A 25560-nucleotide genomic window follows, 5' to 3' on the forward strand; every position below is an offset into this window, starting at 1 on the left:
CCAGTGAGACAGTCTACTTCCTGTTGTTTGTGCATCACCATGTAGCAGGAAACTATCCAGCACCTTGTCTACCTATGCAACACCATATCCTGCCATGATGATGATGGACTGAACCTCTGAACTATAAGCAAGCCACCGCAATTAAATATTTTCTTTTTAAAGGTCATCTCTTACACGATGTCTTTTCACAACAATGGAAACCCTGACACAGAGACCTCTGGATGACCTAGGCCACACCAGATCCTCCCCTAGGCCCTTAAGCTATAGAACCTATCCTTCTAGAAGAGGTCATGCATACTTTGCAAAGGATTTGATGGAGTCACACCTTCAGCTTTATTGAAATAATTGTTACCAGGAAATATGCTTCCAAAATTGCCTGGTCCGCAAATATGCTTATAGTAAACAGCTCAGGGTCAGACTTTAGAAGTTTGAAACAACACCAGCTAATTACTTTGTGCTGAACCAGATTTCCTTCTTGTCTCTTGCAAATTGTTACTCTGCTGGCTGTGGTGTTTACACAGACTCCCCCCTCCCACACACACTGGATGAGGCTAACGCCACTGTCCCAAGATTGTGAAAACCCCTGCTGGCTGTAGGGGTGGCTGCTGGCTGTCAGTGACAGTCAAGGAGGTCCCAAGAGGGACAGGTCAGCAGTGATAGTTGTTCTGGGAGGGGGATGAGAGGTACTCTCATGCCCAAGGTCCCTCCCTGGCTGCTGTGGACCACAGCTGGACCAGGAAGAACAGGAGTCAGAAGAGGTACTTTCTGTGTAAGAGGCTATAGTTGGCTTTAGCTAAAGAGACCTTAGCCTCCTCAACTTTCTCTGAGGAGCCCCCAGGTCATAGCTAGAGGGGCCAGCACCTTGGTCGGGGCAGTAGAGGAAGACAGCTGTAGATCAAGAACAGCAGAAAAAGCAGGGGCTTGGGTTCAAGTCTTATCCCCCCCCCCCCATCGTGCACAGTGACTGCCCAGCCCCTTCCCTGCCACAGACCTCTGTTTCCCCATGAGACAAGAAGGAAGTGCACATTAATGGAGTGTTTTTTTCCTTCTAGGTTCTGACAGCCAGGAGGAACAGGGAAGTGTCCTCCCTAGTTCTGTCGATTGCACCCCCCGCCCCCCAAGAGGGAGTATGGCCCAGCCTCAGAACCTCAGCGTCCTCCATTGCAAGCTGGGATGGAACTGGCAGCTCACATGGGACTCACATGGACCTAGGCAGGCTCCATGGGAGGGCGCCTGGCAGCCCCTGCACACCTAGACTCTGTGTGGTCTCTGTATTCAGAAAAATAATGGTTTCGTTGGGTCCTCCTCCACCAGCAGCCTGCCTTCTCCCGGCAGGTCCTTGAGGGCTGGATGTTGGTGAGACAGAGGGGAGTCACCCCATCCCACCCTGCAACTGCAGATCCAGACTTCACATGCTCCGGACTGTTCTTATCCTAAGAAAAAGAACAAGTGACTATGGAGAGACCAGCAAGTGGACAGAGCTCTGGGTGATTGGAGGCCCTGGTCCTTCACGGCTTCCAGTTGTGTTGGTGGCCTCATTGTTCCTGAAGAACAGTCGAAGATTGCTCTCTGGCCAGTACCAGGTGTTTCCAAGGCCTGACCAGACTGGATCTAGCTGCCAAGTTCACCCTGGGCTTGGGCAGCAGAGACAGGACCTGATTTCACAAGTCGGGTTCTGCCCATGTCAGTGACTCACCCCCTGCTGCGAGGAGGAACTGGAGGCTAATTAAATTCAGGGTTTGAACCCAGCCCTCTTCATCTTCCCCTCAAATGCAGTAAAACCGGAAGAGCCCTGAGTTCATGCAGAGGAAGGCTGGCAGCCTCATGGAGGCTGCAGCACTGCCTTCCTGGGATTCCAGGAGGCCAACCATTGGGAACCTCTCTTCTCAACTCTACCATCAACACCAAGACCTTGTGCAGGACTGTCCTCCGGGCCCGCTGCCATCTTCAGGAGTTCTGCTGTGCCTGGTTAAAAAAAAAAAATTACAACTGGGCTCCTCACAGATGAAGGGGGCAGGGAAGGTCATGGGTCCCTCACGGAAGGAAGTGTCTAACCCCTCCCAACCATCTGTATTTCCTAATTCTTCCCTAATTGCACAGGACTTTGGGGTCTTGGGGGAGCTGGGGGAGGGGCTAGAGGATATGGGTGGGAGGGGGCTCCATTAATTCAGCTGTGGGAAAGTCATCGTTCCTGCTGCACAAACTGTCATGTGCAGCCTTTCGCCAAGAAGCACCCACAGTCCTGCCAACAACCGTCACCTATGGGTTGTGAGTAAGCCCAATAAACTCCTGGTGCTCCATTGTGAGCTTTGGTGGAATCGTTGGGACCTGAGGAGGAGGGGTAGATGCTGGTCACATCTCCCCCTGGCAAGGAATTTTAGCAACAGGACTGCTCTGATGACTCGAAAGGGTCCCAGGCCAGGGAGTGGCCATCCAGAGCCCTGTGCCTGCCAAGCTTCCCTCTCCAGCCCTGCCTCCATGCTGCCCCCTTCTGTCCACTTGTGGCAGCAGCCTGCGCCACAGTCAGAAAACCCAGGTAGGATCCACTAGAGGAAGAATTTAAAGCCGCTCCTGTGTGGTAAGAGCCTGTCAACGCATCTGAATCTTGGACCTAATCACTAGGGCACCCTCTGGGCAGGGTCTTCCTCACAGAGAAGGAGGTGGCAGCCTCAGGGTGCTGAGGCTGAGTAGGCACAGCCTCTGCGTGGGAGGACAGGTGAAGCCCATACCACAAAGCCCAGGGTTCAAGCCCAGGCATGGTGTTTCATGCCAGTCATCCGAGCACCCGGAAGGCAGGGGCAGGAGAGATAACTCAGCTGTTAAGGGTTCTTGCTCTCCGATCGTGAAGACCAGAGTTTGGGTCCCACAATCACGTGCCCAACTACCTCAAAGGAATAGGCAGAGATATATATGTGGAGGATATCAGACACCCTCTTCTGGCCTTCATGTGAGCACACATACACAAATGCACACACACACACACACATGCACACGTGTATGCACATACACACATGCATACACTAAACAGAAAATGTAGCATCGAGACTATAGAAAGAACTCCTACAGAGAGAAAATGGGGAGACAAGCCATCGTCGAACTGGAGTGCAGCTCAGCAGTACAGCACATGCCGTGTGTGAGACTCGGTTCCATCCTCAGCACCACGAAGAAAGCAGTCTTTTAGTAGCAGATTAGAATGAACTGGGCCCCAGGAAGATAAAGGAGAAGCCTGCGAGAAGAGACTCAGCGTCCTTTAGCAGGGAGGGAGCTGTGTCCATGACACATGGCTACACCCACTTCACAGCGTTCAGAAGTCAGACAGCGTGACAAGTGTGGGTGGGCGTGTCGTGAGATTTTGAGGACTGAGACAAATACCCGAGGAAACAGTTTTAAAGGGGTAAAGGTTTGTTTGGGCTCCTGGTTTCCGAGGTGATGGCCCGCCATGCTGCTCTGTTGCTTTGGGTCTGAGGCAGAATGTCAGGTGGTGGGCCTGCGTGGCAGAGGCAGCTCACCTCACAGCAACCAGGATTTAAAGAGCAAACAGAGGGGCTGGGGACAAAATGTCCGTAGGGGAACACCCACAAGGACCTGCAGCCCTCAGCAAGGTCCTACCTCCTAAGGTCGCATTATCTCATGGCAGCTTGTCAAATACCGACCCTGTCAATGGATCCACCTATGGGAGGGATCAGAGCCCTTCCGATCCAGTCGCCACCTCCCCATCTCTCCAGGTAGCCCTGGCTGGCCTGGAACTCACTTTGTAGACTAGCTTGACATCCCCGGTGCTAGGATCAAAGGGGTGCACCTTTAATAAAAGTCTGGCTTATGCCTCAGTTTCTTAAAAAGTGAAACACACGTCTGCCCCATGACCCAGCCATTCTACTTGTAGGTGCACAGAGACAATTGAAATGTGCACAGCAGTGTCACTAGTAACAGCTAAAGGAGAAACTCGTCCATCCGTTGACAGGCAAATGGGCCAACCGACGGCAGCTTCGTCGCCTGACAGTGCTATCCTACTCAGGCATAAGAAGGAACAAGCCGTCAATATCATGTAACAAAAAGAATGAATCGCCAAACGATTTCACTGAGTGTAAGAAGTCAGGCTCAGGCCAAAGGAGAGCTTGCCGTGTGGTTCCATTTACGAGTAATTATGAAAAATGCAGCCTCAATCTAACCTGTATCCACAGAAGCAGACCTGAAACTGCCGGGGTGGAGGTGAGCTGGGATGAAGGAGAGGGAGAGAGATGAAAGTCCAGCATTATGGTTTATGCCTGTAATCCCAGCACTCAGACTCTGAGGCAGGAGGATTGCCATGAGTTTGAAGCTAGCTAGCAGATAAACTCACACACACACACACACACACACACACACACACACACAGAGTTGTGAGCTACCTGGCATGGGTTGGGTGCTGGAAACCAAACTCAGGTCTTCTGCAAGAGCAGCCTATGCTCTTAACCACTGAACCATCCCTTCCAGGGCTTCAGCTTACTCTTAAAACTGTGCCGTTGATTTTTCCCAGGGATGAAAGACTGGCTCGCAACACTATTTCTAACAGCATAGAGGCCAGTGGCTGAGAAAAGGTCCACCCAGTTCTTCAGGCCCCGGGCTCCTGATGACATTGGTTTCTCAGCTCCACAGTAGTGGCCTGGTTGTAGAGCGGGCAGACAAGATGGAAGAGGCAGAGGACTTTGTGCCAGGCTCTGAACTTGGGTTCTTATACTTGCATCAAGGAAGCATTTTATCCATGAGTATAAATTAAAATCTCTCTAATGTGGAGTTGATATAAGGAAAACTGGGTTAACATCATATGTTAAGGGGTCGGGGAGATGGCTTAGCTGGTAATGGCATTTGTCAAGCAAACTCTGAGTTCAATCCTGAAACCCACATGAAGGTGGAAAAGGAGAACAGATTCCACAAGCTTGTCTTCTGATCTCTGTATGTGTCTATATGTGTACTGTGATGCGGACATGCGTGCATACACACTCACAGTTTAAAAACCTTTTAATTATATGTTAACCTGGTGCCATGGCACGAGCCTTTAATCCTGGAACTTTTGAAGTGGAGCAGTTATTGTAAGGTCATTCTTGACTACAAGGCCAGCCTTAGCTATATAAGACCTTGTCTTTAAAAGCAAATACAACTAGGAACACCTGGGCGTGGTGGTGCCCCCCTTTAGGAACACCTGGGCATGGTGGTGCCCCCTTTAATCCTAGCTCTCTGTGTGCAGAAGCAATCAATCTCTGAGCTTGAGGCCAACCTGGTCTATATAGCGAGTTCAAGGATAGTCAGGTCCATGTAATAAGGACCCTGTCTCAAAACAAAACAAAAAAACCCCAGAAAACAAAGGATATGTTTGTGATGGTGGGTGTAAATTGTCAGCACTACAAAATCTAGAATGAGCTGGAAGTTGAGCATCTTGGCAGGGCTGTGGGGCATCATCTTGTGTTAACTAACGTAGGAAAGCCCATTTTAATTGTGGGTTGTCGCTTTCTCTGGGCAAGGGATTCTGGGACATATAAAATGGAGAAGCGAGTGGAGCACTAGCATGCATGTGTTCACCCCTGTCTCAAACTGAGGACGTGGAAGTGATGTAGCCAGTTGCTTCAAGCTCCCACTGCCTTGATATCCCCCATCGTGACGGACTGGTACCTTGAGCTGTGAGCCCAAATAAGTCCTTTCTTAAGTTACGTTTGCCCGGGCATTTTAGCACAGCAGCAAGAAGGAAACTTAAGATAACGATATTTTTTTCTATCGCAAAGCTTTCTTTTTCTAGTTCTGATAGAACTTGGGCGGACCACCCTGGTGTGCACGGTCACCCCTCTGTGGCCGCAGAGCCCACGAGCGCCGCCAGAGGGCGCTTGACACCTACGCTGGGTGTGGGGACGCAGGGACACTCCGGTCAGAGAATTCCTGCCCATGGGCCTGCAGTTCCTAGCAAGCCTCCCGCACCCTGCACCCTGCTCTTCTCACCCCACCTTAGCACAAGCAATTCCCTCTGCCAGGAACATTGACTTTCCTTGAGGCATCCTGCCTCCAGGAAGACTTCCAGGTCTTCCAGTCATTCATTGCTTCACTGGCATTCATTGCTATCTTGTCAAAGAGTCACAGGCTGGAAATAAGATTGTATCACTCACCATCCTGGAATGGTCCTCAGGGGATATCTCTGCTGGCTGGAGTGTTTTACAGCACTATGATCCCTCTTGGTGGAGCCTTGCCTATTAACCTTTACCTGGTCATGTGCCCACCCCAGGCTGACTTGACCCGCCATCCCAGAAAAGGAGCCCTCCAGGGCTGCTCTAATAGGACCTTGGTGTCAAACCTTGGCCTTGCTTAGATTTTCATTCAAATGGTCCTTACTCCTACTGAGGCTCTGCCTGCTGGAATGGAAGGTTCACTTGAGAAACAGGTCCTTGAGCCATAACAAAGCTCAGAGATGCCTGAGAAGGAACACCTGCACGACTAGGTGGCTTCCTGTCATCTCTGGAAGAACCCGTCTCTCAGGGTTGGTTTGACTATGCTATAGTTCTCAGCCATAGGTCAGTGGTGGGCTTCCGCTCACGCATGCGCAGTGAGGCTCAAGCCAAGCGTGAGATTGGTTTCACATTCCAGCTTCAGTTCTCCACGGCTGTGTGACGTAGTTAAATAGTAAAAACCTAGCTGTGCCAGAATTCCCAGGGTTTGTAGCTCAGGTAAAGGTTAGATGTAGGCCCAAACTTTTCCTTTGGACCTACAAGCCATCACCACATGCCCAGGGAGATGGGAGAGGGAGGACAAAGTCCGCATGGACCTGGGATAGCTGTGGACTCTGAGAACTATGGGTAGTAATGACTGGTAGGCTTTCCTTGCTTGTTCCTAGACGGACAACACACAGGGGTATGAAGAGGGTCTAATCCTAGAGAGGACCCTGCCCAGGAGGCAGAGTTCAGTCCCTTTCCCTAGGCCATAGGTGAGCCAAATGACCACAGGTAACATGGTGAACAGATGGGCAGGCACAAGGGCTGGGACTCGGGCTTGGCTTCCCACAATCTTGGATCTAGACTATGGCCCCTCTGCCCTCAGCCATGGCTGGTTCTCACAGACTGACCATGCCCAAGTTTTGAAAGGTTTTGTCATCATTTTTACACATGTACACATGCACGCACACGCACACACACACACACACACGCAAGTATGTGCACTGAGCACAGGTTCCTATGGAGGCATCAGATTCCCTTGGAGCTGGAGTCACTGGCCATTGTGAACCACCTGACTAGGGTACTGGGAACCAAACCTGGATTCTCTGCAAGAGCAGTACACTGTCTTAACCCGAGTCATGTTTCCAGTCCCCAAATTCTGACAGTGTGAGTGACCCCAAATTCATGAGTTGAAGCCTCACCCCAGTGTGACTGTTATTGTGGATGGGACCCCTGGGAAAATCACTAGGGTTAGAGGAGGTCAAAGGGCGGGTCACAGATCAGTGCCCTTGTATGGTAGAGATGACTAGGAACCTTTTGTTTTGAATGTCCCCTCCTGTCCCAAGTGTGCCATACGTGGATAGGATGAGGAGGTGTGTGGCACACGCTTAGAATTCCAGCTGCTGTGAGAGCAGAAGAAGCAGAATGGAAGCTTCGAGGCCAGCCTGGGCTACTTAGTGAGACCCTGTCTTAGAATAAAAAGTAAGAGGGCTGGGGATGAAGCTGGGTGGTAGATTGCTTGCCTAGAAAGTGTGTGGTCCAGGGTCCCTGCCCCAGCAGCAGGATTGTGCGGAGTTGGAGTCTAGTGCGAATCCCACACTAGTCTGGGCTACAGAGACACCCACACCACAACCAAAGAAAGTAGAACTGGGTGTGGTGGAACATGCCTTCAGCACCCAGGAGGCAGAGTCAGGTGACCTCTGAATTCAGGTCTAGCCTGGTCTGGTCTATATATTGAGTTCAGGTCAAGACTACACAGTGAGACGCTGTCTAAAAAAAAAATGGAGAAGGAGGAGGAGGGGGAAGAAGAAGAAGAAGAAGAAGAAGAAGGAGAAGGAGAAGGAGAAGGAGAAGAAGAAGAAGAAGAAGAAGAAGAAGAAGAAGAAGAAGAAGAAGAAGAAGAAGAAGAAGAAGAAGAAGAAATAAAGAAAAGAAAAAAGGGAAAATTGGAAAGTTTAGAAATTAAGAAAAAAAGAAAAAGAAAAGAAAAGCGTTTTTATAGCCCAGCCCCCCAGAACTGCCATCTGCAGGTGTTTTATTTCTGTGTCTGTTCCCTGCTGGCTACTGTACTAAACATTATACGGCTAGTGGTTTAAAATAACACAACTTGATCCTCTCCCCTCTGCAGGTCAGAAGGCAGAGCTGCTCAGTAGATGGAAGTTGGGCTTTGGTAGGGCTGGTTCCTTGAGGAGTTTCTGGGGGAAATCCCTGTCTGAGGCATGTCTGTCTCTAGAGAGGGAGTTCCACTGCACCTCCAAAGTCCTTTCTATGTACCCTGGATTCTGGGGAGACAGGCGACTCTGAGGGCTGGGGGTGCTTTTGTTCAGCTTTTCAGAAGTTTTCTTTTCTCTGGTAGCAGCTTGTTTTCCTTACCGTCTGGCTATGGTCCTGCTTGGCTGGAGACGTTTTTACCTAGCTCTGTGCCTCCAGTGGCCTCCAGGCTGGACTCCGAGCCTGTGTTCTTGTGGACTAAACATCACAGCTGTCTCCCAGGAACTCCACAAGCAAGGCCTCACCTATCCCTACCCACCCTTCCCCATCACTAGACATCCTTGACCCTACTCCTACCACCCAGTCCCCCCTGAGAGCCCCCCAATTCCATCTCTTCCCTAGCTCCCCCCCAGCTTCCTTGCTCTCTCTTTCCTGGGTCCTCTTGTACTCACACTTCTTGGGAGGTTCTCTGAAGAGCTTCTGGTCTGGGGTGAGTGAGATGGTTCAACAGGTAAAGGCGTCTGCTGCCAAGCCTGATGACCCGAGTTCAATCCCTGGGACCCATAGGTGAGGGGCGAGAACTGACATGTGTCAGAGGTTGTCACCTCACCGTCACACTTGAGCTGTGGTGTGTGTTATGCACCCAGATATATATATATATATATATATATATATATATATATATATATACATATATTCACAATTAGTAAGCATAGTTAAAAAGCATGAAGAATAGAGTTCTGGGCTGCCCTACTTCCTTTGCTTTGCCTTCCATCCTGGACCCTCCATTCAGCAGACCCCCGTTCTAGGTTCCTCACCGAGGCAGGAATGCCATTCAATAGTCCCACTTTTTGTTGTTGCTGTTGTTTTTTGGTTTAGAGATAGGGTTTCTCTGTGTAACAGCCCTGGCTGTCCTGGAATTCCATTTGTAGACCAGACTGTCCTTGAACTCACAGAGACCTGCCTGCCTCTGCCTCCCAAGTGCTAGGTTTAAAGGCGGCCATCACTCTCCAGCTCACAGTCCTAACGTTTTGTGATCACCCTGAGCAGTTTGGTGCCAGGACATGAGGCCTGAAGTCAATCCAGATGCCACCAGCATCTCAGAGCTAACCTGCGTGACTGGCCAGTCTCTCTCCTAGGTGACAGGACACCAGATGTGCTGTCCTGATGGACACGCACCCCATAAGAAGGCCCAGAGCTGAGAATGACCCAGAAGTGAAGCAGGGGCCATTATGCTATCCAATCAGGTTGAGTTACACCACCCTCAGGGACCTTCCCGCCATGCCACTAAGGTGACAAACCCAGATGATATCCTAGGGACTTATTCCTCCCCTGTTGTGACTTTACACGTATTTGTGTGATTATGTGATATATGACACCTCCGGTACAGTATCCTGAGGGCTGGCTCTCTTCAGTGACTGCTAGAATAACAGCACATAGAAGGTCACTTCCTACATACTAGCTCAGTGATACTTTTGTTTTCTTTTTTTTTTTAAATGAAACCAACACTATTTTTATTATTTTTAATGATAATCACAACAAAACAGCACTTAAAAATAAATCATGTTATGACTCAAACTAAAAACAATGTCTAAATGTGCTGCCTGCCCTTGGTCAGTGTACACAAATGTGCTCTACCATGAACCAGGCATATAGACACAGGTGCTCCTTGCTCGCTTGTGAAGAAAGTCTTAGCTAGCGCTTCTTCCAGGTGAACTTCCTTCGGGCACCCTCCTGGCCTGGCTTCTTCCGTTCTCTGATCCATGGGTCAGGAGTAAGTAGTCCAGCTGGTCTCATCCACTCTATCTCGTCCTCGGTGATGAAGCTGCACAAAGCGCTGGCCATTGCCAAGCGTATGGCTCCCGCTTGCGCTGATCTCCCACCCCCAGAGACGGTGCAGGTTGCCTCGTGTTTCTCAAGGTGCAGGTTGCCTCGTGTTTCTCAAGCCGGTCCAGGAAGTGGAAAGGGAGCATCAGCTCTTCTCTGTCCTGTGTGACAGGAAAGTGAAGCAGATAATTAACTCCGTTCACATGGACCTTCCCACTTCTATGCTGTGGCGCTCTTCCTCCCGGCTTCGCTGGCGCTGAAGGCCATGCCTCTCTTGTCACCCTGCAGGGGCTTGATCACCTGCTTCTTTGATTGGACGATTAGACTTTTGCCTCTTCCCTCTGGGCCTCAGTTTCTCCACCAAACCACTATGGAGACAGTGGATCTAGAGATTCATGGAAACCCCTTGCTAACAGCCATGAAGTGAACCAGATGGACAGGGTGGGAGCAATAGTCAAAGCACAGAGTTCTGGGGTGTCTAATCTGGAACTCCCCACCCATAGTCTCCTTCCAGCTTGCCTAAGAACTTCTAAAACAGCCTTTGGGGATGGGAATGCGTAGAACCAAGCTGCAGCCTGGCACCAGATCCGGACTTTTAAGAATCTAGGGAGGTCACCGGGTACCAGATACAGGCTCTCAAGAGTCTAGGGCAGTCGCTGTGGCATTTAGCCCAGTGAGGCCAGGGTGAGGCTCGTCGTCAGTCAGATTGTCTCATGGGGTTCCTGCAAGCTGCTCCCTAGAGCCTGCAGTCATACTCCTTTCCCCAAACTATGGCTGTTATTTATGTATATATCACCACAACCTTCAATTCTCTTTTTTTTAATCTCAAAGCAAATTTTAATTATTTTTTCAATCGAAGAATTTTCTGTACAATATATTCTGATCCTATTTTTCTCCCTCCAACTCCTCGTAGCCCCTCTCAACCTCCCTGCCCACCCAATTCTATACCCTCTCTCTCTTTAAAAAACAAAAACCAGAAACGTCCACAGAACTCCCACAAAAGCACAAACATAGAAGTTAAAATATACAAGCAAAAGACCAATAAGACAAAAAATGCCCAAACAAAGCAAAATGATACAAAACACTCCCCAAACCACCCCCTGAGTTCATTTTATGTTGGCCAATTACTCCTGGGCAGGGGCCTCCCCGGAAGTGTGCTTAATATACTCGGTGTCACTCCACTAGAGAAAACTAGGTTTTCCATTGCTTGGTGGTATCAATTGCACTTAGCATTTTGGTTAGGGGTGAGACCCTGTGTCTAGTTCCCCCTCTCAGTGTGTAGCCACTTCTGCCTTGGACCTGTGCCTGCCCTGTGCACGCGGCCATAGTGTTCGTGAGTTCATAGGTCCATCATTTGCATTTTCTTCTGGCTCTGACCCACTAGGGTTGGCCCAGGATATGGGGCCTGTGGGAACCTGGTGACGAGATTTAGTGGGAGATAGGGGGACAAGGGAGTGATCAGAAAAGGGTTTCCAGACCTCACAGATGACAGACAGAGCTGTGTCTGCTGCAGGCTTCATTCCAGTTGTGGACAAACCAGTTTTGCCCTACTAACCCAGAAAAGCTAACCTTTCTGCTGTGCTATAGCCAAGCCTGCTGGTCCCCGCCCACATACCCTTCTGGATTGTTATGTAGGCTTCTCCAGGACCCTGGTGAATCTGACCTAACTCAGCTCTCTGTGTCCAGCATGGGATGGGGCAGCAGACAGGCCAGCAACATGTTGCCTAAAGTCAGGTTGTCAATCAGTGAATCGGTCTGTGGCCGTTGCTCTGGAGAAGCTGCCTCCAGGGACTGCTCCCGGCTTGAGAATCAGATCCTGACCCAGATGGACACTGTCAGGAACAGGAAATCACTGACATCTGACCTCCCTCCTGACTTCAGGTCCTCTCCTGTAGTATGAAGGGGAGCAGTAGGTCTTGGATCCTCCTCCCTATATCTGTAATTACCCCAGTCCTCTCTCATTTGGCAGATTCCAGTTCCACCCTCTGACTCCTCCAGCCAGACCTGGATCCTCTAGATATCCATTCCCTTATTTGGATCCTACATCTAATGCTTCGATGGTGACCTGTTAGTATAACCTTCAAAATACACTTACAAACTTTCCTCCCTTCTGCTCCAGGGTCAGTCTGCGCCAGTGTCCTATGGGTCCTTCCAGGGCACCTTGTCTGGCATGACCTAAGATGAACTTGACACTCACAAAGAGCTTTTTGTTTTTCCTTCTAAGCTATGTATTCTGATTTTAAAGTCTATTTATAATTTGTTATGTGCATTCCATGTTTGGCCTACATGTATGTCTATGTGAGGGAGTCGGGAGGAGTCATTGGGACTTGAGTGACAGACAGTTGTGAGCTGCCATGTAGGTGCTGGGAATTGAACCCGGGACCTCTGGAAGGGCAGCCAGTGCTATAACTGCTGAACCACCTCTCCAGCCCCTTTAAAAGCATATTCACTCATTTAGTATTAATAAGCTTACATACCCCACAGGATATGGGGGCACTGTCACAAGCCCCTATCTCTACCCTCAGTGGGATTTTGCTCTTGGATGTGACTCCCCAACAGGAGCTGCGTGGGACAATAATGCCCCCTCTAGATGATGTTGACTCTTTCACGGCAGACAACCAAACGCGGGTCCTTTGTAAGAGCTGTACGTGTTTTTTAAGGGCTGAGCTGTCAGACAGTTTCTGAATGTATTATGAAGGTTGAGCCCCAAGAGAGATGGGATTGTTTAGAGCCACTTGGATGCTCGGAGTAGGGGCAAGATGTGTGGCCATCAGAAGCCTGGGACTTTGGGTTTCTTCTATTGGGCTGTAAGAAACAAACCATTATAGCCCATTCGCCACATGAGGTACAGTGAGAGCCGAGAAGCAGGAGGCACTGGACCCCTGTCTTCTGTAGCTGGCTCCACACGTCTAGAAGCTCTGTAGTCATTCTAGGGTTCAAAGTCTCAGGCAGTGGGCTCTGTAACTGAGCTCATGATAAGAAAAAGCGCAAATTTCGAGGCCCATCATATGTTTTAGGTAAGGCTTTGTGTGCTGAACCAAGAGGATGGGGTCACTGGGGAGGGGGCAATGACTCCCCGAAGACCTCAGCCAGTGTGGAATCCAAGCGGGAAGGGAAACACATCAGAAATATAAGTACCAGTTCTACTCCCAAGAGACCCACCAGCCATTTTTGCCGTTTCGATTTCCCTATTATGAGTCTCCAAGTACATTTATTACAAAGTGAGGACCCCCATTTCCCACAGTGTCTTTCTGCTTTCTTAGAGTGATGGAATCCCACAGCCTCCACGTCACCAGGGTCAGAGACTAACACTGAAAGCCTGTCCACCATTGCCGGCAGTCTCCCTAGCTTGTAAAACCCACGAGGCAGGTCTGTCTGGCCTCTTGGAAAAGCAGTTCAGGGGCAAGAATTTCTACCCCACAATCTGCCAATGTTGAACTCGAAAGAGGCCTGCACAGGGTTGGGCTGTTCTTCACCTTTCTAGGCACTGAACTTCCTGATGCCCCCATACTGGTCCTGGAGGCCAGGGTCCAGGAAGCAGTTGACTGCATTCTGGCACACAAACCCAGATCACGAATGGAATGAAGTCCAGCCACTTTCAGACAGGCTCTGGTTGACAAGGGAAAACTGGACTGAACTTCTGATCCTCCTGTCTCCAACTCCTGCCAGATTTATGTCGGTCTCCTACGTAAGCACGCTGTCAGAAGTTCAAGGCCAACCTCCATTACACACAGAAGTTTTTCTGTATTTTCTGTAATTTGAGGCCAGCCTGCTACTTGAGACCTGGGATTTATCAGAAAAAAAAGAAAAGAAAAGAAAAAGCTTCAAAGAGAGAGAGAGAGAGAGAGAGAGAGAGAGAGAGAGAGAGAGAGAGAGAGAGAGAGAGAGAAAAAGACAGAGACAGGGAACTCTGTGAGTTCCAGGCTACATAGTGAAACTGTCACAAATGAAAACCACAATAAACCAAGATATTATTGACTTGCAAAAAGCTTTTGAAATGTTTACATGGGGCCTTGGCCACCACAGGGGCATGGGCAGTATCAAGGCTGGTTCTTTGTCTTTTGCCATGCCCTGGCACTGAGTCACCTTGCCTAGGGGTCTTCATTAGTCCCCCCTTCCTTTGAGATCAGCACCAGTCACCCCCAGGGGAACTGGCTGACATCATTCCTTGTGAATCTCCCAGCCAAGTTCCAAAGCCAGCAGGCTTTAAAGTGGAGACCTGACTACAAACACAAGGAGATTTTGTTTTATTTATTTTGCTAAGCATGTTTGGGCCTTTGGGGATTATTATTTAAACATTTTCCCCTTAATTGGACAAAGGGGGAGATGAGAAGATGTTGTGTTCGTTTTTCTCATAGGAAACAGCAGGGCCTAGAGAAGTCATGGGATTGCAGGCCTGCTCTCTCTCACCAGCGGCTGTGCCACCGACATCATTCCCCAGGACCCCCAGTAAAAACAAAGGTGCACAAACAATCACAAAGTCAGAAAAGCAGGCCAGTAAAAACTCTTGCAGGAAACCCCGCCCCTGTTCTGGAGCGCCTATCGCTGGGACTTTCTGGCTGCCTGGAATAAATTGTCTACCCAGCCAGTCAGAGCCCAGGGGTGTCCAACCCCACCCTATCCACAGAGGGGAACCGATTCCTAGAGAGGGGACAGTACAGAATTGCACCCCCTTTTTTCGTATCGCTGGAAGTGAACCCAGAGTCTCATGCGCGCTAGACAAGTGCTCTGTCCCTGAGCTACGTGCCCAGCCTTCCCCCACTTTTTTACACTGAAAAATGTCCAGCCTGTGGGAATGCTGCGACAACAGAGCAGTGTGCAAACTCATTTCCATTTACAACTGTTGACAAGACACACACTTCCTTCATCCTTCATCCGCTTTCTCTTCCGGTCTGACTCAGGACGCTTCACCCTCGCTCCCGCCCCAGCCCCGCCCCCCAGCCTGCGTTTCCTTTTGCACAACCTCATCACCACTATAAAAATTGAACTTCTTTAAAAGAATAAAGAAAAATTGTTTTTCCATGCTAGGGTTGGTGGTGAACACCTTTAATCCCAGCACTCTATTGGCAGAAGCCGGTGGATCTCTCTGAATTCCAGGTCAACCTGGTCCACATCACAAGTTCCAGGACAGCCAAAGTTACACAGCGAGATCTTAAACTTTTTTCTTTTTTTTCTTTCTTTATTTGGGATAAGAGGTATAGAGGTGTATATATATATATATATATATATATATATATATATATATATATATACACACACACACATATATATACATATATATATACATACACACACACACACATATATATGTCTCTGTGTGTGTGTGTGTGTGTCTGTGTGTGTGTGTGTCTATGTGTGTGCCACAGTAGTCTCATGGGAGGCAATTCTCTCCTTTTACTGTTACCGGACTTGGGAACACAGACTGTACCCCCAACAAGTCAGATTCAATCCTCTGTCAGTGATAAAGCATTTAAAGCTGCCCAGTTAACATCGAAAGACAGAAAATGAGATTTATTCAACATGACGGCGGTGGGTAGAGGGATAAAGAGATTCAGGGGTTCCAGGTGTATCTTAGGGGCCCTGAAGAGAGGTTCAGTGCTATACAGAGCTAAGCAGTGTGGATCAAGCTATGGCCCCACACACCACCGACCCATCATTGTCTCTTCTCTAAGGTAGGCTGACAAGTTATGAACGTCTGTCCTGGAGAGAAACGTCTCCTCTGGTCAGCCCAGGAGTTTTCTCTCCTCCCAAAGTGAGATTCCTGGCAGAATTCTAGTGTCTTGGTTGGGATCCACTGTTCCTACAGTCCTACAGTCAAAGTGAAGGACCCCTTGCCTCAATTTAGAATATCTGCATCCTGTCAGGTGGTGGCAGAGGTGTACGCCTTTAGTCCCAGCACTCTGAGGCAGGCAGATCTCTGTGAGTTCAAGACCATCCTGGTCTACAGAGGAAGTTCTAGGACAGCCAGGGCAACACAGAGAAACCCTGTCTCAAAAAAAAAAAAAAAAAAAAAAGCAATCAATCAATCAGGAATATCTGCATCCCTGGCAGATATAGATCCTGGGAATCAGACCCTGGGTGTCAGACTTAGCAGCAAGCCCCTTTACCCACTGTACAAGCCATCTCACTGGTCCAGAGATTTAATGTCTGTGCACTACTGCTGTTTAATATGCACCACATCCTACTAGTCGCCCTTACTACAGAGATTATTACAGTGTGCACTATGCAGCGCTCTGTGTGGGCATCTGTGTGGCACCAGGGGCAGAACCCGGGTCTTGTGCCTGTTAGCCAGAGTGCTCTACCACTGAGCTGCAGTCCCAGCCTCTGGACCGGGAGACTCAGGCAGCTCAGGCTGGCCTCGAACTTGAGATTCTCCTCACTTCTCCTAAGTGCTGGGACTACAGGCCCGTGCCACTGTGCCTGGATAGGCTGCTCGTTTTTAGATGAATAAGTCAGAAGTTTGCTAAATGCAAACTCTGTAGGAGCTACATGCCCTTAGTCCCCTTGAGCTGGCCTCAGTTCTCAGTCTCTGTTTGACGTTGTCTTTTCTCTCTCGTGACGCTGATATTTGTAAAGCAGTGTGGCCGGTTGTTCGGCAGACAGGCCTCGGTTTGCTTCCTGCCGAGTAGACCCAGGTGAAACTTTGGGGGCAGGACACTGCATAGGTGCCGTTCACTGCTGTAAGTCCAGGAAGCACGTGCTGTCTGTCTGTCTGTCCAGTGATGCCTGGCTAGGTCACTGCATTAAGCTAGTATCTCTAGACCTCTGTACAGAATCAGTATTGACTCAAGGACTTGTATTTTATCAGATGGGCTAAATGTAAAATATTACCACCTTTGTTTATTTTGTGCTCAAAGTTCCTCAGATCGGGTGACGGGTGCCTCTTCAAGCTGGTCTAGACTGGCTCCTTTGACATGTGTTCACCATTCTTTAGTAGATTTCAAAAGTCCAGCTTCTCCTGCCTTGCCCATCCCGGCCTGGAGTCAGCCCTTCTTCAGGGTCCAGGAGACCTTTGCCAGGAAGTAGATTTTAGAATGTAAGTATTTTACCTTTGCTGGGGGTGTGGGAGGGTAGGAGTGGGAAAACAGATAGGCTCTTTAAGTGGTCAGAAAAGGTAAAAACAAAACAAAACCAAAAACAAAAATACCAACATTTTGATTGTTTATTTGTGTGTGTATGTGTATTGTAAGTCTGTGCATGTGTTTTCATGTGCATATGTTTGTGTGTACATGTGTGTTTGTGTGTGCTTGTGCCTTGCATGTGCATGTGGGTTTAGTTGTATGTTTGCATGTGCATGTATGTTTGTGTGTGCATGTGTGTTTAGGTCTGTTTGCACGTACATGTATGTTTTTATGTGTGCTTGTGTGTTTGTGTGTGTATGTGTGTTTGGGTGTATGTGTTTGCATGTGCATGTATGTTTGTGTGTGCATGTGTGTTTTGTATGCTTGTGTGTTTGCATGTGCAGGCCAGAGGTCAGCATCAGGTGTCTTCCTCTATATACTATATTTTTTTCAAGATAGTCTCGCACTGAATTTGGGGCTTATCCCAGGGCTCCTCTGTCTCTGCCTCCTTGGCACTGGAATTCTAGCTGTGCCACCGTGCCTGATTTCTCACATGGGTGCCAGGGATTTGAACTTGGGTCCTCATGCTTACAAGTCAAGCACTTTACCAGCAGGCCCATATTCCTTGTCCTATCTTGCTCTGTAGAGTTCTTTCTCTATCCCAAAGCTTCCTCGTTCTCTAGGAAGCACAACTTCAGTGCTAGGGTACCACAGAATTTGCCCTGCCCTCCCCACTACCAACAAATTACCAATAAGGTCCTGGATTCTAGCTCAGGGATTGTATCCTTAGAGCTTTTTCCAAGAAGGGCCCGAGATAGTTGCTTGCACCTTTACTCAGATCCGGATTCCACACAGATGAACGTATTATCCATTCCACACTTTATTAATTTACTGGTCCTGCACCCAGGCTTGTTTATCTGTATGTCTTACGTATAAAACTGATTGGAGATGTGCACAGATTCTTGACGCTGGAGGGAACTGGTTAATTTAGGTGAAGACCCCATCCTTTCTCTCTTCTTTTTTCAAGCGCTGATCATTTTTCTGTTCCTCTTAAAGACTTACTTTGGCTGGACTCAGAAATAGAAGCTCTCGGCGAGGACAGCCCACGTCTCTTGGCAATCTGTTCCTGGTGTTTTTCTTTGATTTCCTTCATTCTCTTGGCCAAAAGTTTAGCACATTCTGCAGCCTCCTCCTTGTTTTCCTTAGTGTGTTGTTACGTTGGTGTTTGTGTTGCAGGATCTGCGAGTAACAAGATGCCCATCTGGGTGCTTTGGTGCTGAGTCTCTTACCCTCTTCGTTTAAGGGCTTCCAGACAACATGTTGGTGGACATCATCTTCTTTAGAGAGACCAGTGTTGGCAGATTTTTGCTAGCTCTTTTGGGCCCCAAGAGCAGAAGCACCCAGAAGCACTGTAGTCTCTCTCTCTCTCTCTCTCTCTCTCTCTCTCTCTCTCTCTCTCTCTCTCTCTCTCTCTCTCTCTTTCTCTCCCTCAGGAACATTCGGGTTGGCATCTGTCCACAAGGCATTCTGTGAACACACTTGTGCTTCGTCTCTCCCGTTCTTGGCTCACAACAAGAATACCCTTTCCTCAACAGCAGGAGCTCTCTGCCATGGGTCAAGACTCTTCGCTTCACAGGAAAACCTTGCTTCTTGTTCCCACCACAGACTGGGAGCCCATAACCCTTCTACTATTCACCCAGGGCATCAGCCCTCTTTCTGGGACCATGTGTTTCTCATCATCAACGAGTTCTGACAGCAGTGGCTGGGAAGACTGTTCAGCTTCATCTTGACAGATCCATCAGCTGAAGAGGCTCCCTCGACCTTCAGTTCTGCTGGGGGAGGGGGACCACCCGGGGTCATGCTTTGCCTAGGCAAGCATCTACCACTGAGCTGCACTCCATTGAGTGCACTCCATTGAGTCTCAGGAAGCAGTGAGGGGTTAAAGGGCTTTATTCCGTTCATTTGTAGCAGCCCTTGTCTCTCTGGACCTGTCTTGCATGGTCTGAGAACAGAAAAGAACCATCATCCAGGACTTCATTTTTCCACGAGTGATAATTTTACCAGCATCTGGCACATAGTATGAGCTCATGCTTGTCGGAATTAGTGTCTCTATAGTGTAGAAACCGAGGTTCCGAAAATGAGGATGTCTCGGACGGCACTGTGAAAGCATCAGCTCAGCTTCAGCACGCAGTAGGAGCTTTGGGGAAGCGGCAGGGATAGTCGGGAGGTTTTGGGTTGAAGGTTCCCAAAACAGCACTGGAGGGAGGAGCCCAGGGCTGGGCTGTATGCAAATACCACACTGAGAGGCTTTGAGTTGGCCCGCTTGAGAGGGGCGGGGCGTGCCGTTGCTGGTGGCAGGTGCTCAGGGTTGCTCAGGGCAAGGAGTGCGCTCTGCAGGTTGAAGCGCTGTTCGCTGAGGCTCATCTCGGGCAATGCTCCTGCTCTGGGCCCTGCTGGCCCTCGGATGCCTGCGGTGTGGCTGGAGTAAGCGGGGGATGAGAACACCGGGATGTGTCCAGGGAGGGCCAAGAGGAGCGGAGACGCGGAGTGGCACTAGGAAACTCATTTGGGGAGGGGATGGTCTATGATTCCAGCAATAGGGAGGCAGGTATTAGCAGCTGTATAAGAGAAACAGGCAACATTTATGTGTTTCCTTTGATGGTAATCCCAGCACCCTTCCATGGGCCGGCCTCAACCCTCTGAGGGGTGTTGCCGGAAAACACCATACAGGGACTTCAGAGAGCAGACCCAGTCCTGTGGCTAACCCCTGGACTGAGGGAGAAGGGACCAGTCCCTGGAGCGGGAGGGATGGCCCATCTTGGATTAGCATTAGAGGGAGCCTACAGGGGCTGAAGCTGAGAGTAGACATGGAAGAGCCCTGAACTTCTGGACCTCACTGTTTTTCCTGAGAGACTGGACCACTGGGGTCACCAAGGGTCCTAGAGGGAGGAAAACGGATGTGGCTGGCATGTTAGAGGGTTCAAGTGAAGAATTAGTGGGGTGGAGGGGAAAGGATCCTGGGACAGAAACACTTTATAGAGGCAGACAGAGGGCAGCTGGGGTGGGTAGGGATGTGGGGTAGGATGTGCGGGGTGGGCACGGCAGCACTGATTAACTCCGAGAGAAGTTTGTGAATTGGCCCATTGGGAAGGCCAGGCTCAGTGCAGGACATGCGGTAAGTGTTCAGATACGCCTGTGCCCAAGAATGTGCCCAGAGGTCAGCTCCAACCCTCATTGCCTTCGCCAGCTGTGAACCTCCAGCCCCAACTGGCCAGCGTGACCTTTGCCACCAACAACCCCACCCTCACCACCGTGGCCTTGGAGAAACCTCTGTGCATGTTTGATAGCTCAGAGCCACTCAGCGGTACTTATGACGTTTACCTCTATGCCATGGTCGACTCAGGTAAGGAAGCTGTTTCCCTCTCAAGGGGTCCTTGACAGTCCACAGGAAGGAGGAGGGAGCTGGGTGATGAAACATTGCGTGCCTGCGAAGGTCTAGGACCCCTTTGCTCATCACTGCCCATGCACACACTGACACCACTAGGGCTGTGCCCCAGACCAGCACTTGTGCTGGCATCCAGGCTGGTGGGGGAGACATCAGATTCTGCTGCCCCGCCCACTTTAGAGTTGATGTCTGCAAGCAGCATGCAGGGTGTTATGATAGAGCAGGGGATCAAGGCAAGAGTGTTGGGGGTCCTTCTCTGGGGTTCCTACAATTGCATTGTGATCTCACTGACTTTTAAACCTAGGTCGTTTCAAGGTTTTCCCCAGGATTGCTCCCCCTGACCCAGCCCACAGCCCTTCAATGCAAGCCTCTGGGTTTGGGAACCAGGTACCCACTAACAGCCTCCTGAGGTTTCCCAGCATTCCATCCTGTGAGCAGGTCTCTACAGCTACCTAGGAGTGTCCAATCTGTGGGCATCTGGGGTAATTTTCTGCCATTTTGCAGAAGTCCAGAGGCCAGAGATACCAAGTGATTGGTTCAAGTCACCCATATAGTAAAGAAGAAACGTGAGATTCAATATGGGTCCAGGCACATGCACCTTGGCGTTACCCCACCCCTTCCCATTTTATAGGGGAAAGAATCCAGGGCTGCCAGCTGCAGGTGGCAGATGTCTGTTGAGCTGGGGGTTACAGGGCATTGCAAGACAGAGCAAATGAGAGATGAACCCACCACCTCACAGTGAAGTGCTCCTGTTCCCACTGAGCTTGCCCACATGCCAATCATCCTAGTGCCCGGAACCAACCTGGGCAGACTTGGGCTTGGGCGTGTGTGATGGGTGACTGAACGGTGGCCGCTGAGTTGGAGTGACTAAGGTCCTGACTCCCAGCACTGCCTCTGCAGCCAGCTCCAGGAATGTGTCTGTACAGAGCAGCGCCGGAACTCCACTGAACACTACCTCCCAGCAAACCCAGGGCGGGAGGTCGGGCCCCTACAAAGCTGCGGCTTTTGACCTGACCCCTTGCGGTGACTTGCCCAGCCTGGAATCTGTTGGAGATGTGACCCAGGTCTCAGAGATCCTGAACGCATACCTAGTCAGGGTGGGCGACAACGGGACCTGCCTTTGGGACCCCAACTTCCAGGGGCTCTGCAACCCACCCCTGACGGCAGCTACTGAGTACAGGTGGGTGTAAGCGGCTGTAGGAGGACAGGAGACCCAAGAAGGGGACAAAATGGGGGAAGTCATACTACTCAGGAACCAGGTGTCCTGACCCCACCCATAGCTGTCTCCTGGAAGTCTTCCTGTGTGTCCCCCATGGTTCTCCTCTCTCCTGTTTCCAGTGGCTGGGCACAAAGGATAGATAAATCCACTTCTTCACTCTTCATCCACCTTCTTCCAGGTTCAAATACGTCCTGGTCAACATATCCACAGGCTTGGTACAAGATGAGACTCTATGGTCGGATCCCATCCGTACCAACCGGCGTAAGTGCGTGCTGGGGGTGGTGGCAAGTCAGTCCTGGGATACTCCTTAAGGAACCCCAGCAATGCAGGGCTAGGGATTGACCAAGAGGAGAGTTGACTGCCCCTGGGGAAAGTCCCCCAAACAACTGGCCACTGTGCCGTTGAGTGCAATGCTTCTTGAGATACATTCATCAGAACCATCCCTTCCCTCTTCCATGCTTGAGATTGGTCCAGGCTGGGTGTATTAAAGTCAGGGTCACCTCTCTGGATTCAGAAATGGGTGGCCCTGTGAATTCTCACAATAGCAAGCATCCATGATAGCACAAGATGGCCCAAAGACTGAAGATTAGGTGGAAGACCTCAGGAAGAACCATGTCTCTTCTTACTCAGAGTCCTTTGAACCCTGAGGCAGGCAGCAGGGGCCAGGAAACTGCAGAACAACCAAGGGTCATGCTTGCACCCCTAGTCCCACCGGGGTTCTCAGGAGGGAGCGCAGGGTCGCACAGACTTACATACAGGGAACATCCATGCTTTGCAGAGATAGACCTCATCTGATCATGACTGTGTGGGACCCCAGTGCAGAAACCTCTGCTTCCTACTTCTGCCCCAGCAGGAGAAGGGCCACTTGAGGCTCCAGAAGGTTTCCTGAGCTCACACACCAGTGAGGGACATAAAGGTGTGAGGTATCTTGATGGGTGGATGAGTGTGTGAATGTACCTGGCTGTGAGTATGACTGAACTACTCGTGAGTTCAAGTGTGTTGTGTGTGCTTGAGGGTTACATGGTGTGTGGCATACATCTATGAGTGTGTAATGAGTGTAGTGTCTTTAAGTGCAGCCTATTTGCTGTATGTTGTATGTGGGTATATGAGGCATGTCTGTGCTGCTGGGTGATCCTACCCATGCTCCCTCCCTGTCACGCCTCCTGTGACATTCCCATTTATTGTGGTATTGCAGAAACCAGCCTTGAGATCCTTGGAGATGAGTCCTGGCTATAAGCCTGGTCTCTGTCCCTCACACAGTGGACACCTCCACCTCCTTGTCTGGCTAGTGTGGTAGAATCCCTCTAGGAACTCTGGTGGCGGCAGCAGGGCCAGTCCTAAGGGTTAGTCTCTGGGTTTCAGTGTGTATGTGAGACTACCTAGACCTGGGGTACCGAAGTGGAGTGTGAGGTCTCCAGGGATCTGTATAGACAGTGCCACAAGTCACTGGCTCACTGTAGGACCTGCCTGTTGTTTCCAAGGGTGACACTGACCAGAAGGATTGAAAGCCACAACCCCTCTGAGCACTTTGCTCAACTTTATTTTGTTTAGAATAAGTATGCCGTCCATGTCACCAGAAGTCTTGAGTTAGTATATATTTAACCTTCTGCAAACAGATGGAGTGACCAGGAACATGCAGAGTATGGAAGGGGGTGAGGGGCAGACAGGTCATTGGGCCAAAGCCTGGGAAGAGCAGTTACTGCCCTGGGTATGTAGGTCACCCTGGATTCCAGGCAGCCAGAGCAGGGGATTCCTGTACTGGAAGGAGACTGAGGGTGGGGCATTTCCTGGGGAGTGAGTGGCTTGTGGTCCTCTGCAGCTATCCCGTACTCAGCCATCGACACGTGGCCGGGCCGGCGGAGCGGAGGCATGGTTGTCATCACTTCCATTCTGGGCTCCCTACCTTTCTTCCTGCTCGTGGGCTTTGCTGGAGCCATTGTCCTCAGCTTTGTGTGAGTACCGCCAGCTGAGAGGGCCAGAGCCTGGAGACAGAGCAACACCCTCCCCAGTAAAGATTCAGCACTGGGTCCTTTGAGATGGGGCAGGGAGTGGAAGCCAGGAGCTGCCTGCCATGGTCCGGGTGAAAGCAAACAGAGCCCTGGGATTTCAAGGTCAGGCCATTTACCAGGGTTGAAGGAAGGGCTCAGGTGCACCCCAGGTTGTGGGAGTGGGCCCATTTATGTCTCAATTTTTGGGTGGGGAGTGTAGCTCAGTGAAGCACTTGCCCAGAATGTAGGAGGCTCTGGGTTCAATCCCAACATCCCACAAAAGAGTCAGGATTTAGCTGTGATAGAGTTTTGTGACCTCAGGAAGGCATACAGGTCCTTGGTTTCCCCATCTAGAAAATTAAGGTGACAATAACATGTACAATAGAGTGGCAAAGGTCACCTGGAATTAGCCATGTGAAGCCCTCAGAGCAGTGCTTGGGAGCTGCTATTTAACTCACCCATTCAGGTGGGAAAACTGAGGCCTGGTAGTGGAAAGGGTATCTTAAGGTCAGAGCCTGGGCCTAGAACCCGGGTCTCGGACTGCAGAAGCCTGGGAGGGTGGAGCATGGCATGAATCAGCACCCCGACACACACACACACACTGCCACTCAGTGAGCCTGCAGTATGATCACTGGGGAATCTGGGGGGTTCTGGAGACTGGTAGGGGTTCTAGTGAGGGTGGGGAAGCAGATGGGAAAGCTTGTCTGAAATTGACTGGGTCCCAGAAGGAGGCCTTAATGGGTTTAATGGGCTCAGAGAAGAGCAGTGAAATCCAACTGTCCCCTGGCATTTAAGTCAAAGCACCTATGATAAATGACAGCAGTCAACAAAAGTAGCTGTCTGGTTAGCAGCTGGATCATCTTTCTCTCCCTTCCTGCTTCATCCCCTATGCCTTTCTACCCATGATCCTCCTTCAGGATCAGAGCATCTGCCCCCTCCTCCAGGAAGCCTCCCCCTTGGACTTGTCCACCCTGTGTGATCACTGTTGACTGTGATCTGTCCCCTTGACAACCAGAGCACTTTGAAGGCCTGGAAAAATGGCCTCCGATTCTCGAGCTCACAGGCATGAAGCTATCCTCATAATTTCAAGAAGGGTGACACTTCCCTTATTCCCGTGGCCTTACACAAAACAAGGGCTACAAAAATACTGTTTGTTGAGATTACATCCTCAAAGGCAATGTACTAAGTTAAGGCTCTGCTCCCCTAACCCTGGCTATCTCTCTTTCTCTGTCAGGGACATGGGCAACTCTGATGGGGAAACAACACACGACTCACAGATCACCCAGGAGGCTGTCCCCAAGATCTTGGGGACCTCTGAGCCTTCCTACGCGTCTGTGAATCGTGGCCCACCCCTAGACAGAGCCGAGGTGTTCACCAGCAAGCTTCAAGACTGAAACGAGTCCCAGTCCCAGGTGGTGGCCTTCTCTCAGCCTGGTTTTGTGGTCTGCACTGATGGTATTTATGCTCTTACCAGATCAAAGATGAAACAAAGGTTGTTGGTCCAACTTCATGAAAATCCGTAATAAAATCTTCAGTGATGATATCTTGAATGAACGAAAGCACAAGCACAGGATAGATATATGAGAAACATTGTATTGGGGATTGGACACTGGGTCTCAGGAGATGGGGACATTGTTGT

The 25560-nt window shown here is 50.1% G+C and overlaps 1 protein-coding gene across 2 annotated transcripts; it reads left to right on the plus strand.

The window, feature by feature from the left end:
- The first annotated feature begins 19701 nt into the window (after positions 1 to 19701).
- Upk3a (uroplakin 3A) lies at positions 19702 to 25315 on the plus strand. 2 transcript variants are annotated; one of them, XM_038344147.1, is made up of 6 exons: positions 19702 to 19753; positions 20517 to 20672; positions 21615 to 21894; positions 22112 to 22194; positions 23753 to 23885; positions 25156 to 25315. In XM_038344147.1, the coding sequence occupies exons 1-6, from the start codon at positions 19702 to 19704 to the stop codon at positions 25313 to 25315; spliced, it is 864 nt and encodes a 287-aa protein (XP_038200075.1). The 2 variants fall into 2 exon arrangements, with proteins under 2 accessions (XP_038200075.1, XP_038200076.1); XM_038344148.1 differs by lacking the exons at positions 21615 to 21894; positions 22112 to 22194.
- Positions 25316 to 25560: the final 245 nt, after the last annotated feature.

The sequence above is a fragment of the Arvicola amphibius genome, chromosome 9 (assembly GCF_903992535.2).
Source record: "Arvicola amphibius chromosome 9, mArvAmp1.2, whole genome shotgun sequence".
Classification (NCBI taxonomy): Eukaryota; Metazoa; Chordata; class Mammalia; order Rodentia; family Cricetidae; genus Arvicola; species Arvicola amphibius.

Coding starts and splice junctions, on each gene's coding strand:
- Upk3a (XM_038344147.1), top strand. CDS start 19,702: ATGCTCCTGCTCTGGGCCCTGCTGGCCCTCGGATGCCTGCGGTGTGGC. Junction 21,895..22,111: donor ACGGCAGCTACTGAGTACAG/GTGGGTGTAAGC, acceptor ACCTTCTTCCAG/GTTCAAATACGTCCTGGTCA. Junction 22,195..23,752: donor TCCCATCCGTACCAACCGGC/GTAAGTGCGTGC, acceptor GGTCCTCTGCAG/CTATCCCGTACTCAGCCATC.